This window comes from Oryzias latipes, chromosome 24, assembly GCF_002234675.1.
Source record: "Oryzias latipes chromosome 24, ASM223467v1".
Taxonomy (NCBI): domain Eukaryota; kingdom Metazoa; phylum Chordata; class Actinopteri; order Beloniformes; family Adrianichthyidae; genus Oryzias; species Oryzias latipes.
In genome coordinates, this window is record NC_019882.2 from 10,512,275 (window position 1) to 10,531,515 (window position 19,241).

General features: G+C 41.3%; 1 protein-coding gene across 2 annotated transcripts; it reads left to right on the forward strand.

Moving 5' to 3' along the window:
- The first annotated feature begins 681 nt into the window (after positions 1-681).
- Positions 682-14,865, forward strand: LOC101171546 (homeobox protein Meis1). Of its 2 annotated transcripts, none has more exons than XM_023953239.1 (13): positions 682-1,049; positions 1,148-1,338; positions 1,413-1,578; positions 1,712-1,762; positions 2,010-2,060; positions 2,189-2,335; positions 3,369-3,480; positions 9,095-9,234; positions 10,479-10,555; positions 11,522-11,580; positions 11,687-11,776; positions 12,425-12,520; positions 13,880-14,865. In XM_023953239.1, the coding sequence occupies exons 1-12, from the start codon at positions 1,032-1,034 to the stop codon at positions 12,481-12,483; spliced, it is 1,161 nt and encodes a 386-aa protein (XP_023809007.1). In that variant the 5' UTR covers positions 682-1,031; the 3' UTR covers positions 12,484-12,520; positions 13,880-14,865. The 2 variants fall into 2 exon arrangements, with proteins under 2 accessions (XP_023809007.1, XP_023809008.1); XM_023953240.1 differs by having other exon boundaries at positions 683-1,049; positions 1,413-1,554.
- Positions 14,866-19,241: the final 4,376 nt, after the last annotated feature.

Sequence of the window (19,241 nt, forward strand, 5' to 3'; positions counted from 1 at the left end):
GAACATTTCAGATTAAAAGCATTTGCTGGAATGAAGAAGAAGGACTGAAGGTTTGGAGGAGGATCTCCTCATGAAGTTCCCCAGAATCTCCTCATGCTCCAAACTGAGTTTATCTTCAGATTATGGGAAGTTATACCAACATTTTGCAGAGTCAAATTTGTGTGTGTTTTTTTAGTTTAAAAAATAAATAAATTAAAATACAAAAAACAAAACACTACACAGCAGACAGGCATTTTACAAAAAACAAAAAGACCAAAGTAATTTTCCTTTCAGACAAGAAAAGACATGTTTACACTATTAATTTTTAAAAAGCAGTAAAGGGAAAAACAGACCGGCATGTTGTCAAACTCAAATGATGTAATGCTCAGAAAACCTGCTTTTCTTTGTTAGATTTGTTGCTCAAAGAAAAAGTTTTGCGTCAAAAAGCGTGAAACGTTTGCAAAAAGTTCGTACTTTTTTGCAAATATGCATCTACTTTGTGTCTTCTTTTCCTTTCTTCGCCTTTTGCGGCCTTGGCGCTCATCCTTTTAATGTCCTCGCGCCCTGCGCGCGCGGCTGTTCCTCTCAGCTCCTGCTCCTCCCTCCTGTGCGTCTTGATTGTTCCTCCAATAGGATTCGAGCTCCTTGTCCATTGGTTCCCCCCCCCCCCCACCGTTCCCGGCGGGAGGAGAACCTCGGAATGACCGGACCTTCATCTTTATCATGCACCTCCGGCTGTGCTGACTCGGTCCTGGTCGCTCCTGTCCGTCAGCAGAACCGGGGGGTTCTTCTGGTGCTCCCAGCATGTCACCGCAGGACGGGCCGAACCTGGGATGAGAGTTCGGGACTGATCCACTGAGGCTGCTCAACTTTCACATCTGACACATCAGGCGTTGAAGATTCAAGCCGAACCCATCCTCCTGATAAGTTCCGTGCAGCGGAATGTGACAGAAACCTTTCTGGTTCTGGTACTGCTGCGTGTCTAGAGTGGGTTCATTCCCCAGAATCGTCCCTATTTGGACCTGACAGTAGATCTACATCAGAACTTGTTGATGAAGATGGCTCAAAGGGTGAGTGCTCTCGTGCGTCTGCATCTCAGCCATCGGTCGGTCCAGGAGAACCGAACCAGAACCATCAGCCCAGTTTTCTCCTCTTCCTCTCCCCTCAGTATGAAGAGCTTGGTCCATATGGACCCATGGATGCTGCAGGACCCCCATCTTCCATGTACGGAGAGCCGCACGCGATGCGCACCCTGGCTCCCCTGCATCACTTGACCCACGCGCCCCCACACCACTACGGGGCCCACGCGCACAGTCTCGTGCCCGACGGGCTGAAGAGAGACAAGGATCAGATTTACGGGTGGGTGGGGCGCTGTCAGTCACTGCATTTGGACCGGTTCGGCCCGCACTCAAGCGCCTGCTTCTCCGTTCCAGACATCCGTTATTCCCGCTCCTGGCGCTCGTCTTCGAGAAGTGCGAGCTCGCGACCTGCACGCCCCGCGAGCCAGGCGCGGCGGGGGGAGACGTCTGCTCCTCCGACTCGTTCAGCGAGGACATCTGCGTGTTTTCCAAGCAGGTGCGTTCAGGAGCACGTGGCCAGGTGAGGAGCGCGAGGCCGCGCGGTCAGGTCTAAGAACCAGAAAAAGTAAAAAACTGAGAGGTTCGGGTGAGAGTCGGGACAAGCAACAGCAAAGTCCAGTTTCAGGATTAATTTATTTTAATTTTATTTTCAGATCCGCGTGGAAAAACCGATATTTTCCTCCAATCCAGAGCTCGACAACCTGGTGCGTCTATTATTATTATTATTATTATTATTATTATTATTATTATTATTATTATTATTATTATTATTATTATTATTATTCCTTTCCTTAAAAGTATAAAAATAAACGAAAAGAAATGCTCAAGTAACCATTTATGTCATTTTGTGATGCGGCAATCACATTTTCGTTGTTAAATAAAAAAGAGAGTAAATTGATTATTTTATTTTGACTTTTTATATTCATCTTTTTGAAAATGTATATGTTTCAGATGATTCAGGCCATTCAGGTTCTGCGGTTTCACCTCTTGGAGTTAGAGAAGGTCTTTTTTTCTTATAATACATACTGTTATCATTATTATTATTATTATTGTTGTTTTCTTTGTTATTACTATAATTATTTTAGGTTTTTTATTTGGTGAAATGTGTTGTGGATGGTTCGGTTCGGCAGGTCCATGAGCTCTGTGATAACTTCTGTCACCGGTACATCAGCTGTCTGAAGGGGAAGATGCCCATCGACCTGGTCATCGAGGAGCGGGACATCTGCAAGCAGGACTTCGACGACCTGACCGGCTCCTCCACGAACCTGGCGGACCTCGTGAGTGTTCGATACCCGTCCAGCCGAGCCGCGTCATGGTAGTGGACCTGCGTGGATGCGTAAAATCATGATGGATCCTTTTTTATTTCTCATTTAAAGAAAAAAAAAAGTTTTTTTTTAAAGACAAAGGGACAAAGGGTTTTTATTGTAATAAATATAATTATCTTTTTTAATTCATCATTATTTCACCAAAGTAATAAAAAAAAGTTCATTCTTATCTTTATTTTACAATAAAATCTAATTTAAACGAATTAAATCCATTTACAGAAGCAGCAGAGGCAAAGGAAACTGCTGATGGAAATATAAAATATAGACTGTTAATTTCAAAAACTAAAGTGTTTAGTGTTTAGATTTTTATTTTTTTTACAAACTTGCAGAATACTTGACATTTGTGGATCACTCAGGAATGTAAAGTGAAAATATTTATCCCGTATAAATACTTTTTGTTTTATATTTGACATTTTGTAAAATGTAGGGATCCCTCAGAACATTTTCAATTATTCTAAGTTAAAACTAACATTCATTTTTGTTCTAAATTTAAAAAGTGGAGTTTGAGTATCTTTTAGAAGTGATTAAAGTATTTTGCAGCTATAATCTTTAAAAAAAAACATTTTGAGGAGTTTTGCTGTAGCTCTGGAGCAGCTGACCGTTTGAAGTGGCGGGCAGAAGCACCTGAACAACAGTTGGACCTTAATCATCCTGCTGGGCATGAAAGCAGGCGGCCTCTTCAGGGTGGGGGGCAGTGGGGGATGTGTCATCAACATGTGCCGGACAGGAGAAGAGCTCCGTTCCCCCCACAGTTCTGCTGCAAACAGCTGACGCTCAGATCTCCCATGTCTGGACCGGCACCAGCCTCGCCTGTTAAATAGCAGCTACTCCAGAGCTCAGTCGCAGACTCGGTTCTGGCGCTGGAGGTTCTGCCTGTGGGCTCAGTGTTTGGTTTCTGTGGAAAACGGTGGATTTCCTCACGTTTTGCTCCTCCTCATCTTTTGCCTGCTGCTTTCCCTCCTCGTCCCCCTGCTGTTCTGACCAGAACCCGGCGTCCTGGAGAGACATGGATGACGTCCACTCTGCGCCCTCTGTGGGGACTCCGGGGCCCTCCAGCGGGGGACACATCTCCCAGGGTGACAGCACCAGTGACCTTGGTAAGACCCCGACTCGCTCACCTCCTCCTGCTGTTCTCTAGTCCTCGTCATTGTGGATCCAGCATGTTTTTTCTTCGGATCTTAAAAAAAATTAGACATAAACTGAGTTTTGATGCTCGGCTGTAGATGTAAAAAAGATGTGGATCTTGGCATGTTTGGTCTGACCTCTGCTGGAAACAGGTTTTTGACCCTGACCAGCCTCTGCTCCATGGGAGCAGCAAGTTTGAGTCTTGTTCTCTGTGATATTCTGGTCCGTCACCTCCTATACAGTAAAAGGAGGATGAGAGTCCAGTCATCATGGAGTCAGGCTTCAAGAAGCAGATATTCTAGCATCTCTGTGTTAGGGTTCTGGTCCGGTTTGCTTCGTTTTGGGTTGTTTGGTCTCTGCTCGGCTGCAGTAAAAACAGAAGTACGTGAGAGCGGCTCCTCTTCATGCTGTGATGTCCGAGTACGACAATAAGAGAAGGCTTTGGGGTTTCATGGTCCAACTCTGCAGATGACCTCAGAGTCAATGTTGTGATTTGGTTGATCTTCATCAGTTAGAGCCATGAGCTGTTTAAATCCTGGAGGCTTGATTTAAAAAAAAAAAAAAAAAGACACGCGGACTTTTCAACCTCAGGAGTTGTGATGGAGGAAGGATGAGCAGAGCGCCTCCTATGGAGATAAACAAAGAAACAAGATGACAGGAGGAGTGATGCTGATAAATCCTGATAGGGGGTGGTGGTGGTGGTGGGGGGTGTCTAACAGAGTCAGGACACCCGAACACCCACATTCACCTATTGAGTGACGAGCTATGTCAAAAATTCCTAAAAGAAAGCTCAAAATTTTAGAAAAAAGAACGACGAGAATTGGTTTTTCTGGGTCAGGAAAATTCTGTCTGGTCCAGATGTCACCATCAGTCAGCGGATCTTATTTGACTTGGAGTGGTCTGACCGCGGAGCGCGGGAGGATGGTTCCTCCCCCCTGTGGTTGCGGTTTGTCTCCCTCCTCTGCTCAGTGTGACCTGCAGGGGAGCCTGTCACTGATACCTTAATCCCTGGGGGGCTCGTGGTGAACACATTTGAAGGAGGTGGAGCTATTTGAAGAATTTTTTTGGAAGAAAGGGGGGTGGAGTTGTTTCCTACAAAGACCCAAACTCAACAAAAGCTCATGGATGGAGGAGGAGGGGGGGGGGGTCTTCCAGTGACAGCAGGAATGCGAGGAAAAGGAAATGTTCCGTTTTTTCATGAAGGAATGCAGCTGAGCTGAGGAGCATTGTCACAACAGATGTGCAGCTCAGAACCTCCAGAACTTCCCCAAGATGTTAGAGTTTTGTTGATTGTTTTAGTGAAATATGGGAAAATGTTGTAACAAGATCACAGCTGCACAACCTAAGCGTCAATTTTGGAGTAACCACGTTTGGGGAAGTCCAGAGCATCTTGAATTCTGATAAAGTTGTTTGAGAAATGACTAAAATGTTGATGCTTTTATATGGATTCAATTCAAAAAGAGGTGGTAAGATTCTACTCATTTGTTTGGTTTGTTCACCTTTACACTGCACTCTTGACAAATATCAGTAACTACAGATGCTTATTTGAGGGCATTGTGGCCAAATTCACTCTGATGAGGAAACAGCTGCTCTTTTGTTTTGCTTAATAGCCTATTAGCATTCGTACTGTCGCAAACCGCACCAGGATTCACTTAGAAATAAACAAAGACCTGCAGTTTTTGGTTGTGGATCATTTTAGGAAACAAACGTCGCCTCGATCCAGAAGATTCTTGTTGCTTCCACTGACTGAATACTTTCTCATGTTGGAACATAGAATGACAAGACCAAATCACCTTTTAGGTTTTTAGAAAGGTTTATAGAACCTTTTATGAAACCTATTACATATCTAATGCCCGGTTTTTACTTCATAGCAATTTGTAATTGCTCCAATTGCATTGGTCCCATCAGAAAGGAGTTTCCCCAGTCACTGCCAAAAATGTGACACAAGCTGATGACATCATCCGTGATTGAAAATTTACGCCTGAAGTACAATCACGTCCATGTCCAATTAACTGATACTCATTTGGGCGGATAGAATACACGATGGCGAAGCAAACTCCATCTATAATATCGCTTTTTCCACATCCCGAAAACAAGGCCGCTATTTCTGCATTTAAAAAAAAGTTATATTTTTTACTGCATATTGACTTTCTAATGCAAATATAACTTCAGCTATTTCAATTAAACATGGAGCAGGTGGCCAACCATTTCAAATTTAACTCTCTTGATTGTATTTAAGTACGGTTTTAAAGTAGAACTTCATGCACTCCCTACCTTGTCTTGTCTGCACCATTAATTAACCACAACCTATTTATTTAGATGTAAGCATATTCAGGAAAAACGTTGCTAATAAAGAACACAACTTTAAAAAAAAGAATCTTAAAGATCCATATTTATCACTTTAATTAAAATGCCTGAAACACTGGAGACCATCATGTCATGATTCTTGAAAAGTATGGCTAAACCAGCCAACCTTAGTATGAACTAGACCTCACAACTGTAGGGACGCGATACAATTGATGCAATGACTGATCGCTATGAACTTTACCTCTGGGCTGTTTGGTCCCTAGATTGCTTTCCCCAGCTTGCTTTGTTTGGCCGGTGTTAAAAGTTCACCGCTGTTCTCTTAGTTAAACTTTCTTAGAAAAACTGTCATAACAGAAACGGGCAGCGAAATCTTCCGATCCTGTTTAGTCAGAGAAGGCAAACTTCATGAAGGTGATTATTTTCTGAAGGAACTGAGTATTAAAGACAATCTGAAAGATTTTAAATAAATATGTGCGATTTGTGTTTTACTACATGAAATATTGTGAAAGGAATTATACAGCAAGATGATCAGGTTTGCAGATGATGAAGTGATATTTTAGGATTAAAAAATAAGAACAGTCATATCCAGAAATATCTCAGGTTTACTCAACCTTCTCTGCACTCTGCTGTCATAAAGTATTTGCGTCTTTCCATCTGAACTCTTAGTGAGCAGAAAACAGGATTGGCCCTCGTGCCTCTCCTCGTTGCAAACCTTCCACAGTGTTGTTATTAGCGTCAGTGAATCACCCTGGTAGGCATCGAGGGGTGTCACTGGTGATGGATCAGCTCCGTGCTCGGCTCATTAGGCGGTCCGTGCTTGCTCTGTATTCACAGATGCGGCAATCAGTTCTGCTGGCTGCTCCTCACTCTGTCTTAGGAATCCAGCCACTTCTTCATCCCGTCATGCAACATTCCCAGATCGGAGCAGCTGCATCTCCTGATTCCTGCGGACTTCTTTTTTTTTTTCCACACTAAAATAAGCTTAATTGCAGCTAGAAGGTGGTTCCAAGCTGAAGATAAGAGTTTTAGATAACTCAATAACTGTTTATGAAACTATGAAAAGAAGCAAACCAAGTCCAATATACAGCAATCACTGTTTTTCTCTGAGTGCAAACATCTGACAGCCTTTGATCTAATTAACAAGTTTCCAACAACAAAGTGTAGAAAGAGAGGAGTAGGAGGTGAAAAGAGAACAAGGAGGAGAAGGGGATGAGGAAGAGGAAGGCAGCTTCCGTGGCTGTGCAAGTTTGATTGTGTCACACTCGGGTTGGATGGGCCGAGCTGCCGGGGAGCAGTCAGAAAGGATTACTGCAGCCGAGGATCTGCCCTGCGGCTCTGAGAGGCAGATCTGGGCTTTCTGTGCCGCGGCAGGACAAACGAGAGAGAGGAGGGACCACAAGGTGAGGAAGAGGAGGAGGATGCCCTCCTTAGAAATCAACAAGAACTTGGCGTTTGTCTTCAATTAGCATCTCAAAAATAAAAGATGTTTAAACCTAATTCAGTAAAGGCAAATTTGTTTTTAATTCTTACTTTTTTTTAAATAAAAGAGACACTTTGCATATAAATAAAATGTAAGGCACACTGCCAGCGAATTGTCTATTTTAACACTTATGTCATATTTAAGCCACACTGAAATATAAGGTGCATTTATCAAAGCAAAAGTCAGAGATAAGACCGTAATAAGACCAGTCAAAGTTTATTAACTGCGTTCTGTAGTTATAGTAACTCTAGAACTTCTTTGTAACAACATGTTAGCCACGATAGAGTGTTTAAAATACCTTAAACTCGCAGTGTTGTTTGCAAAATGTAAAAAACCCCTCTAAAACCAACTTTACTGTGACTACACTAACTCCCAGCCTTGTTATTAACACATTAAAAAAAACACTGTCCAACACTGGTGGAAATTAGGCGCCTTAATGTTCCCAACCTTGTTTTCAATTTCCCAAAATCGCTTCAACATCAGCAAATGCAACCAGAATTAATCTTTATAAGGCGCTCCAGATTTTAAGGCACAATGTGTCTTTTTGAAAATAATTCATTCTTTTACGAGCGCCTTATAGTGAAGAAAATACTGCAAATAAGGTGTTTTGTTTTCTGAACACTCCTTTCAATATTTTTGCATCTTGAACTAACATGGTTGTGAACAAACACCAAATCGGCAAACGTATCATAATTAACATAAAAAGTATCTACTTAAAAGAATAATAATAATATTGCAATTTTTTGTGCGTGTTATCAAAGGATTTTAGAAAACTTCCTTATTCCAAAAACGGACTTTTCTGTCAATTCTATGATGTAGTTTACTTTACATAGTTAATAGGACTAAACATCTAGAGAGTTATAGTTTTGGTTTAAGTTAAATCCCATAATAGTTTTTGGTTTTCCTTTTGTCACAAAAGCTTCAAAAAATACACTTGAGTTGGATTTTTCTTTTGTTTTAACCGATTAAGAAATGAAGAGTTGGGTTCAGGTGCACCCGGGAAACATCATTTCACCCAGAACACATAACCCGATTAGCCCGTCAGAACAAAGAGGAGAGGGAGCGTTAGCGTCCAAGGCCCAAAAGCCCCACCCCCATCACAGAGGGGGTCATTAACTGCAATATTTATTCATAAACGAGGCTCGTGTTGGTGCGTTTGATTGATGCATCTGCAAAAACAAGGAGACACGTCAGGGCGCATCTTAAGAAAAGTGGGATTGCTGTCCCACTTTGAGGGGGGGTTCTCTCAGATGCATTATTCACATGCCCTGCAGGCAGGCTTTCATGGCTGCTCTGCCCCCAGGCCAAGGAAAAGAAGCGCCGCTAAAAGCAAATCGACTCAGCTGACGTGCACTTAATGGCAGAGAAGTAAGAGGGTGGTGGCGCCCCCTGTGTTTGAAGATGAAGCCGGTTGAAGGAGGATTCTGCTCAAGGAAGTGCTGGTTTTTGGATTGGGGTGGGTGTGTCCACGCCCTCCCTGCTCTTAAAAAATGAGAGCTACGACTAAGGGCTTTCCCTTGCCCTCAAATGAAGTTCGCTGCTCTCATTTCTCAGTCTGAGCGGCGCTCTGGAGGTCGTTATCTCTGCGTCACGCCCAATCGGTGCTTCATGTCAACTGCCGGCCTCACATTGAATTAATAACTCTCATTTCCTAAGCCCCCCCCCCTTTGAAAACAGTCTTCATTATCCAGAAAGCTGGGAGTCGCGCGGAGGTGAGAGGGAGGATCAAGAGCCCAAGATAAAGGCAAAGCTGTCACATTAAGGTCTTCTCATGGCGGGACCGCTGTGTCTGATTTCAGGAGATGGCCTTGACAACAGCCTGGCATCGCCGGGGACAGGAGACGAGGACGAGCACGACAAGAAGAGGCAGAAAAAACGAGGCATCTTCCCCAAAGTGGCCACAAACATCATGAGAGCGTGGCTGTTTCAGCACCTCACAGTGAGAAAATCCAAGTTCTGGTCCACACAGCCCACATCTAGGCAATTAGCCTCCAGATCCAGGCAGTTCACATCCACACAGTCCAGCTCCAGGCAGTTCTTGTAAATACACATGACTTCAGTCATCCAGAAGGTTCTCACTCAGATGAAAGCCTAGAAAGTCCAGATTAGGAACATTCAGTTCCAGATCCAGACTTTTCAGATTCAAAAGGTCTTTACCCAGATTTGAGACATTTAGATTTGGACAGACCACAATCTCACTTTTCAAATAGAAATTTCCCTCCAGTCCATTCAGAATATCCAGATTCAGATGGTTTGCAACCAGACCGTTCAGATCCGGCTCCAGTCAAGCCTCCATCTTCAGGATCCATCGGTGACTTTTCGTTCACTACTAACAGTTTTCCTTTGATCTGCGGACTTCAAACCTTAAAGTCCCACTTCAGCCATCTTTTAAAATATTGCAAAATAATTTCCAGTGGTCTTTTAATTATGATTATGCAGTTTTCCAGGACATAGTTTCCGCAGTAGTTCATTAGAAATCCGTGTCTGAATTGGGGGTGGGACTGTTGGCGCAGAGCAAATCCGTCCCTCCTCGTTGCGGAGCTGGGAGCTTGTGGTCCGGCCTGTGTTTTTTCTACATATGGAAAATTAGCTCTTTTTCAAACAGAATTTTTCATCTGCTCCTAATTCACAACGATTTGAATAAAGAAATACACAGAAATGAAGTTTTGATCTTAATTTCCTTATATGTGTCCTCCATCAACAGAAAAATGCCACAAAAACATGTCAAAAACACCAAAAACATGACATGGGCGAAGAAGGTGAAGAAAACTTGAACTTAAAGAAAATGTTTTAATATAATAATAGCAGGAGCTCCAACAGCATCGAATCAGCTGATTAAAACCAAATCACCTCCTGACAGAACGTAAAGTGATAACCATTGAAAAGATTTGTAAAACCAGGCTGTGCATCTGTTTACTTGTGGTATAAAGTCGGAAACCTGCCTCAAGCTGCATCATTTGGTTTTGTTGGGTTTGCTTTGAATTTGGGAACAGAAGGTGGGGGCTTTTTCAGAACTGATCTTAGCCGTTTACAGAAGATACAATGTGTTGGAATTTTTTTTACAAATTTTAAAAACATTGCAGATTGAAAATGTATCATAAACCAGAACAACACAGGACACTCAGGAGAATTTGAAGTTTAAGCTTTTCTTTGTGACTTATTTGTTGTTTGTGTTGTCCGCAGCACCCATACCCCTCAGAAGAACAAAAAAAGCAGCTCGCACAGGACACAGGGCTCACCATACTCCAGGTGAACAACTGGTGAGTGGTCCCATATGTACATTTACAAATCTTAGAAAGTAAGGTCTGTCAGGGGACTTTTTATTCGTCAAGATGTAAGTCATACAGCTGAAGGTTGGTATAAAGTCCTCAGTTAAATGTGGTGTTTTGGGACCAAAATGTTACTTTTTTTTTGCTTTTTCAAAGTACAAAACAAGGGGACCGCCTTGATAGTTTGAACATGGAAACAAATCTCTGCAAAACTTTAAAACATTTTTGAAATCAATAAGGTCTAAAAGAAACACAAAAAAATAAGCAGGAAAACCACCCAGGATGCTCTGATTAACAGTGACGTTACTAAGTGATGTTTCTGGGCTATATAAATAATCAGTTTGTTCTATTAAAATAATTTATTTTTTTAAAGGTTTCTTTCAGACAAGGTTTTTAAAATTCCAACATTAAGGGTTTTATAAATAAAGTCTTGCATTTATTCTGGTAGGTTAAGAAAAATTACTCTCAAATTTGTTGAGTTACTTTTCATAAATTAATATATCCTGAATGTTTTTTCAATAGTTTGGACACAGCTGAATCATGTTTGTGGTTTTCAGAGCAGTGATTTTAGGCACTTGTTGTGGCATTACTCGTGAGATTTAGAGTGTTTTCCTGCTGGATCATCATCAAATTTTGACTTTAAAAAAAATTGTAAATTGAACAGTAAGCCATTCTAAAGCTAATTTTAAGCCACTCAAACATATGATCATGATTTTGATGTAAAATATTCAATAAGATGTGGTTAATAAAAAAACTCACCCTTAGAACGAGGACATAAGCCTCATGCCATATGTGTATGTGGTAAAATAACAAGTCTCTGAGTGGTTAATTCGTGAACGGACTGTGGGTCAAGTAGTTTTGTTTTCATGTTAGCTTTAAACAGGAAGATTTTCTCCTGGTTAAGAGTTTTATTTTGTTTTTTTCTTTCAAAAAATCTCACTTTTCTCCTTTTTTCAGGTTCATCAATGCAAGAAGGAGAATAGTCCAGCCCATGATCGACCAGTCCAATCGAGCAGGTAAAGGTCCGGTTCTTCTGGGTTCTCTTGATTAACTGCTCTGATCCTCTTCTGGTGTCGGACCAAAAAAAGAATAGACAGACTGACCAAACTTTGTGCTCCACAGTGAGTCAGGGAGCAGCCTACAGCCCAGACGGTCAGCCAATGGGAGGCTTTGTTCTTGACGGGCAGCAGCACATGGGTCTACGTCCTGGAGGTGAGGAACCTTCAGAGTCTCGGCAGAATCGCTCATAGGCGGTTTGTGGTTGGTACAGTTTGACCTGTACTGGGAAAAAACATGACAACAGATTTGGCCAAAACATTGATGAAAAGTTGTTGATAACCTGGTGAAAAACAGAAAACTAGTGATTCAGTTTGTTTGGTGGAAAACATGAAAACCAAAAAAAAACACAAATCCAGACAACAGATAGAACTAAAGATGATTAAGATGTGTTGCATCTTCATCATGGTCTCCTTAGAATTCAAACGTTTCATCTAAGCTTCGGACAAACACGTCCTGGAATTCAAACGTTTCATCTAAGCTTCGGACAAACACGTCCTGGAATTCAAACGTTTCATCTAAGCTTCGGACAAACACGTCCTGGTTTAAGTGATCGTATCACCAGTCTCATTCTCCGAACTCAGTGCAACAAAGCAGCTAAATCTAAGACTTCCCAACATCTTCTTTTAATCCGAATTATTTTAAAGATATGTTTTTTTTATCCAAGTTATCCAAGTTATAAATTGACCAATCAGATGCTTCAGTAAAAGGCCCCCCACCTTGAAAGTTTGATTGACAGATTCTCCCGAGCCACTCCTGGTGGAAGGGGTGTATCTTCATCATGGTCTCCTTCTCCTTTGTTAGGCCCTTTGGGTGGGATGGGCATGAACATGGGGATGGACGGGCAGTGGCACTACATGTAATCCACTCCACTGAGGCCAGCCGAACCAACCAGGCCAGGTGAGATTTGCCCCCCCCCCTTTTGACCTTTATGACTCTGTTCTACTCAAAGTTCTGCTCCAGTTCTCACATTTCTCTTCCAAGGATCCAAACCATTTTCTGACAGTAGTTTAGTTTCATCTGAGAGAAAACACGAGAGAAGGTGAAACCTAAACTGAAGAATTGATTTAAAAAACAATTAGTGCCAAAAAACTAATCAAGAAAGTGGAAGAAGTCTCCAATCTTTATGAAAACATTTTAAAGAGTTTTATGAAGACTTTGGGGTTTTTTGCCAAGTATTTTGCTAAAAAGTTATTTATTTGTGATAAATAGAGTCTAAATGGTAAAAATCTGAGTTTGTTTTGTTTGTGAAAATGAAAGCAAGTTGCTACCAGGATTACTGAGGGATATTCTCAATTTTCTAATTCAAGTAATCTTGGATTATGCTGAGTCATGAAACAGCAGAAGTAGCTGTTTTAGCATTTAAGTAACACTGTGGGGTTTTTGGGCTGTTTTGAAAAAATTGTCTTGTGATTTCTTTGGTTAACAGATTCTCAAATTGTCAATTTTAGCTCTAACATTAAGATGTTTCTTGTTCCTATAAGAATATTCATATCAGGCAACGGTGGATGATTAGGATTAGATGACTTTAAAACAACAAATTATGACCTCTTTGAAAGCCAAGCAGGAAGTCCAAAGAACCAACGAGAGTCTAGGTTCTTCAAGGATGTTTGAGATTTCATTATTTAAAATTTATATCAGACCTGAAATTGAAAAAGTGAACTCAAAACTAATCTGTCAAATTTAAATTGTGGATTAAGGCCTCCAGTGTGAATTAAGCTTTTACTGATTCTAATATGGGGGTAACCTACCCACCCCCTCCACCAGCCTCCCACTCTAGTGACAGGTTTGTAAATGAAGACGCATCGCCCTCCAGAGGCTCTGACTTTTATTTAACAGCCGCTCTGCACATAGGGCGCTCTAATGACACAGAGCTTTATGAAAGGAATCCCACGCATGCAAACATGTACTCTGTCGCGGAGCACACATTCACTCCAGTCAGTCTCCTCATCTTCACAGCTTTGATGATGAAGAGGCAGATGGAGATTAATGGATGGAAAACACAGAATCTCCAAAGAATCAAGAATCTGCACAGAAATATAAACAGGAAAATGTGGAGTTAATGTCCAAAATTTGTAATCAAAACAAGAAATTTCAGCCTTTAAAACTTCTACAAATCTCCAGTTCTTCCAAAAAGGTGCTTTTGTCTTATTCTACATGAGACTGAGAAAGATGATCACCTATTTAGTTTTTCTAGAAGGTTATTAGTCTCAGTTTTAGTCTTTATTTGTCTGATTTGGATGTGAACTGTGTGTGCAGCGCCTCCATGTGGGCTCAGGGATCTCATTCTGCCTGATGCTGCAGAGGTCCAGCCCATACCCCACCTGTCCTCTCCATGTGGACCACCTAGTCCCTTCCTGCTCACAGAAGCTCAGGTCTCCACGGAAACGCCTCACCTGTGATCCTCAGGGGACTGGAAGAACATGGACTCCGCAGTGAGGAGAAGCAGAGCCCTACTTCACCTCCTTTCAACTCCTCCTTTCTTTTTCTACAAGTTCAAATCACCTGAGTGTTTTGGCTCCCTCTGCTCCAGATGAAGACCACGCCCCCTCTTCATCCTCGGTTGGACCTCTCAGATTACTGAGCACTTGTAGAACCAGCAGAGAACTAAGTTGTGTTGTAAATATGTTCTTCAGTTTGTGTTTCTGTCCTTCACCTGTGGTCATGTGACCACGTTCTACCTGTGTCTGCCTTTGATCTCCATGAAAATAACAAGGTTTTCTTAAAAAAATAATGTTGTCACTTTTTCTTCTTTATTTGACTGTCTTTCAGTTCTTCTACCAGTTCTGGTTCTGTACCAGAAGTGGTTGTAAAAAAGGGAAACAACCCCGAAATTACAATTTCCCTAATTAAAAAAAGAGGTTCAAATTCAGCAAATTGAAAAGCAAATGAAGTCTACTGCTTTTTTATTATCCTCTTTAGCAGAAGAAACACCAGATCAGAGAAGCTAATTGGCCAAAAATATTTAGGAAAGCGCAAGAGATCTATGGAACTTTGTAAAATAAAAATTCCTCACAATTCTTTACGGTCATAACCTTTAAGGGAAGAGTTAATTGATGTGGGGAAGAATGAGACACACTAATCACATTGTGACAGGATCTAATGCTATGAATCTGTGTTTTGTAATCCATCAGTGTTCTCGGAATAAAAGTGGCAGCTGCACTAATTGTTTAAAAAGCACTGAAAACTATGGAGGGCAAATCACACCAACAAATAACTCGATTTGTTGCACAAATCCAAAAAAACAACAACCCCCCCCCCCCCCCCCCCCACACACACACACAATTCCAAAAACAAAAAAACACAATTCCAAAAGTAAAAAAAAAAATTAAGAAAAAAAACAAAACAAGATCAACTGAAAAGCCATCTCCAGAAATGAAATTGAAATGTTAAAAAAGATGAAATATGAAAAAAACGGAAATAGGTACCATGGGACGTCACTGATTGGGCGATGATGTTTATTATTCTTTTCGACCTAAAGTTATTTGACATGGAAATATCTTCTGAAGAAAACATTTCTTTAGGCTTCTGACCGCAGCCACTGTAGAGATAGTTTGATTAAGTCCTTACTGCATTTTGGGCACAACATTATTCTACTTTCCCTCATCTTTAAAGCTCAAACGTCATCATCCAATCAGTGATGCCCTGAAATACCAACCTTTTTTTATTTTCTTTCTATTTTAACATATCGTTTTTGATTCTGGAAATTAGTTTTGTTTCAGGAAATGTTTTTTTTTTTACAATTTGGTTTCTGGAATTTTGTTTTATTTCTAAAAAGCAATGTTGTTTTTCAAATTCATTTAGCTTTTTTAATTATTGTTGCGATCTTCAATTGATTGTTTTGTTGACTGGACTTGCACACCAAACGGATTTCTTGCAAAATTGTTAGTTTTAACTCATTTTATTGCAAAGACGAGTATTTTGTGTTGCGCAAACTGCATCAAAGTTCACTTGTATGTTAACTGAGAGCCTTAAACTTTTGGCTGCAGAAATACATGGAACAGCTGCAGCCTCTTTGGTCCACATCAGCATGAAGGTGAAAGTTCTCCAAAACCAGTGTTGTACATAAAGTGCTGATGATTCCCTGGTAGCTCCATTTAAACATGTAGGTGCTAGCAATAAATTATATCAGTATAGGTTCTGTTTATTGTACAACAAAAGATGAGTTATTTCGCTAAGATATTGATAGGGCAAACTTGGAATAGCCAACGTCTTCATGGAAGGAGCCACAGGTGGAAATTACCCACAAAAGATGATTGCAGACCAGGAAAACATGTATGAAGCAAAGCCTCTGGTCAACATTATGGTAAATTGCTTTGATTGTTTTCGTACAAATGACAAAGTTCTTTTTATCTGGAAAAGAAGCCACAAGAGCAACAGTTTACCACAGTGTTCCCACCAATGAATTTTTTAAAAGCCTACAAACATCTGTGGGGTAAATGTTGGGTGAAAAGAAAATGCTGCGTCATCCATGCTGCTGGAGTCAAAACATGACTCAAGTTGTGCAACAACCTCCATCAAGTTCTGCGGACAACACGGTCTACAGGATGTTTTTCAGACACAAATAAAAATTTTAGGCACAACTCATTTAGGCTAAGACTTCAACCTCTGCATCAGACTCAAAGACAGAGAATACTTGACATCAACTGCACAGTTTAATAACTAGATTGTTATGTGAGTGTGTGTGGTTGTTGTCTCTGTGTTGCCCCGAAATGGACTGGCAAACTGTCTACTGTGGGTCCTTCACCTTACAGTAGGCGGGTAGGTCCAGCATGCTTGTGAACCCATATGGAAATAAAAGGGTATTGAAAAGGAATGAATGTTACGTCTGTTTGGTGTAGACCAAACTCCGTCCAACTCAAGAAAGTTCCAAAAACGGGGAATTAGTGGAGATATAGAAAAAGTTCAATTGGGTACTTCCTGGTTTGCTTTAATCATTGGGGGGTTTGGTTATGACATCTGGGATTATTTCTCAACATGTAGACAGCCATTTTCTGAACCTGCTAAATGCTTTGGGGTTGCTGGAGCCTATCCCAGTTAATGTTGGGTGAAGCCAATGTACACCCTGAACAGGTTGCTAGTCTGTTGCAGGGCCGTTTTCAAAATGTGTTTCTATTGAAATGTGTCACAATGCTTTTACAGCACACAGCTCTTGAACTAGTCCAAACACATGAGCTCACATTGTAAGCAAAACATCTTCACACTCATTTTCAGACCCACAAGTAAGACCTGAGCAAAACTGTGATCATATTTTCCTAAAACCTGACAAATGTTTTGCATTCAGCACAGAAATCCCTCTCGGTTCACAAAATGACGTTCAGCCTAAAACATGTTGAACCAAGACCTCAATAAGCCCACGACTGCACGTTTGACAACACTGAGGATCTATTACCTCAAATTTAGATCTAAATATTACTTTTCTTCTGTTGATAAAAAATAGAAAAAAACACAAAGAAAAGCAGTTTCACTTAGATAACACAACTTAGAATCCAAAAAAATAAGATCTAGACAAAGAAATTCACAACTGTTGATTTTTCACAGGTTTGTAACAAACTACACTAACCCGGCCAATTTTTTAGGCACAACTTGCTAGTTCCGGGTTGAACCTCTTTTGTCTTCAGAATTGGCATAGATTCAGCAAGGTACTGGAAACATTTCTCAGAGAGTTTGCTCCATATTGACATGATAGCATCACACATTTGCTGCAGATTTGTCAGCTACACATCCATGATGCTGATCTCCCGTTCCACCACATCCCAAAGGTGATCTATTGGGTTGAGATCTGGTGACTTTGGAGGCCATTTGTGTCCAGTGAACTCATTGTTCTGTTTAAGAAACCAGATGATTCCAGCTTTATGACATGGCGCCTTTTCCAGTAGAAGGGAGGTACACTGTGATCATCAAGGGATGGACTTGATCAGCAATAGTACTCAGATAGGCTGTGGCATTGTCACCATGCTCTGGTGGTACTAAGGGGTCCAAAGTGTGCCAAGAAAATATCCCCCACATCATTACACCACCACCAGCAGCCTGAACTGTTGATACAAATCAGGATGGATCCATGCCTTCATGTTGTTGATGAAAAATTCTGACCCTACACACCAAAAGTTGCAGCAGAAGTGGAGACTCACCAAACCAGAGAATGTCTTTCCAGTCATTTATTGTCCAGTTTTGGTGAGTCTGTATGAATTGGCCTAAATGCATTGAGTTGCTGCCATCTGATTGGATGATTAGAAATGTGTGTTAAGGCACAGTTGGACAGGTGTGCTTAATAAAGTGGGCAGTGAGTGTACGTTGTTGCACTAGAATTTTCTCAATACAGTTTTTTTCCTGCTTAAAACTACAAAAATCTTGTTTATAAATTATAATTAGATTTGAACTTTATTTGGTTTTGTTTTTCTACTTCTCTTTTTAAAAAAATTTGAAAAGAAAAATTGCTGCAGAGATGGAAAAATGTTGGGGGGGGGGGGGGGGTTGTTACACAAGCCTGACAAAAGTGGCAACAGAAATGTCAGGTGAAAAATCTGCAGCGACATGTGTCACTTTGATTCTAGAGCGGGGGCCGGTGCTGCAACTCCAACGTCCAGCGAGCCTCTGCGAATCCTCGTCCATCCTCTGATCTGAAGGGAAACACTCGGACAGACGGACAGAGCTCCAGGGGAGGGGAACGGCTCGCCTGACAAAAGATACCAATTTCTCTGTTATTGTGAGGGAGGGGGACACTGACCGTCAGAGGGAGGCGGGGATGTGCTGCAGTGAACTGACAGGCTCTGTTGCCTTGAGCTTCTTCTGCAGGTTTTGGGAAGATCCGATGGAAAGTCCTGCCTCTTTGGAACGGAAACCTGGTTGAGAATTCTAGAGTCTTTTCCAAAGGTGATAGCTGAGCATCACCAATAGAACTTCACAGCCTATCAAACCACATGGTAGACATCTCTTCTGGATCATTTCTGGCACAGCAGGAGGGGATTTTCATGAGCAACAAAACCATTTTGTTAAAGAGAGAACCCAAATGTCATTGATTTAGATGTTCCAGCAGAACAACAGATGTCATATGGACATAATGGACAGTGGATGGGCTGATTGTAAATGGCCCATACTTGTGTAACGCTTCACTACCTTCTTAGAAGGCCCAAAGCGCTTTACAGTCATAGTACTACTCACCCATACACACACATACATTCACACACTGGTGACGACTCCGCTGCCAAACACTGGCGCCGACCTATAACCACCAGGAAACACGTGAGGTTCAGTATCTTGCCCAAGGACGCTTCGACACATGAACAAGCAAACCATGAACCGAGCCTGCGATCTTCCAGCTGATGTCATCAAAAGATTTGTTGAACTGAAGCTAATCTTGATATGAACACTTAGCCCCGGGCTTTCCAAAAAAGTATAAACTTGTGACAAACAGTTTTACAAATTTGTCTAAGAAAGCTGTTGTTGTGCTAAAAAAAGCTGTTTTACCATTGTAAAAATCAAACTAGTGGCTACATGATGAACTAACCTGGCTCCAAATCCTGTCATTTTGAAACTTATCTCAAACAAGAAGGCATGATACCACACTGGAGAGCAATGACTCCACAAAAGTGACCCTCCTAAAGTCTTAAGTACTCACTGA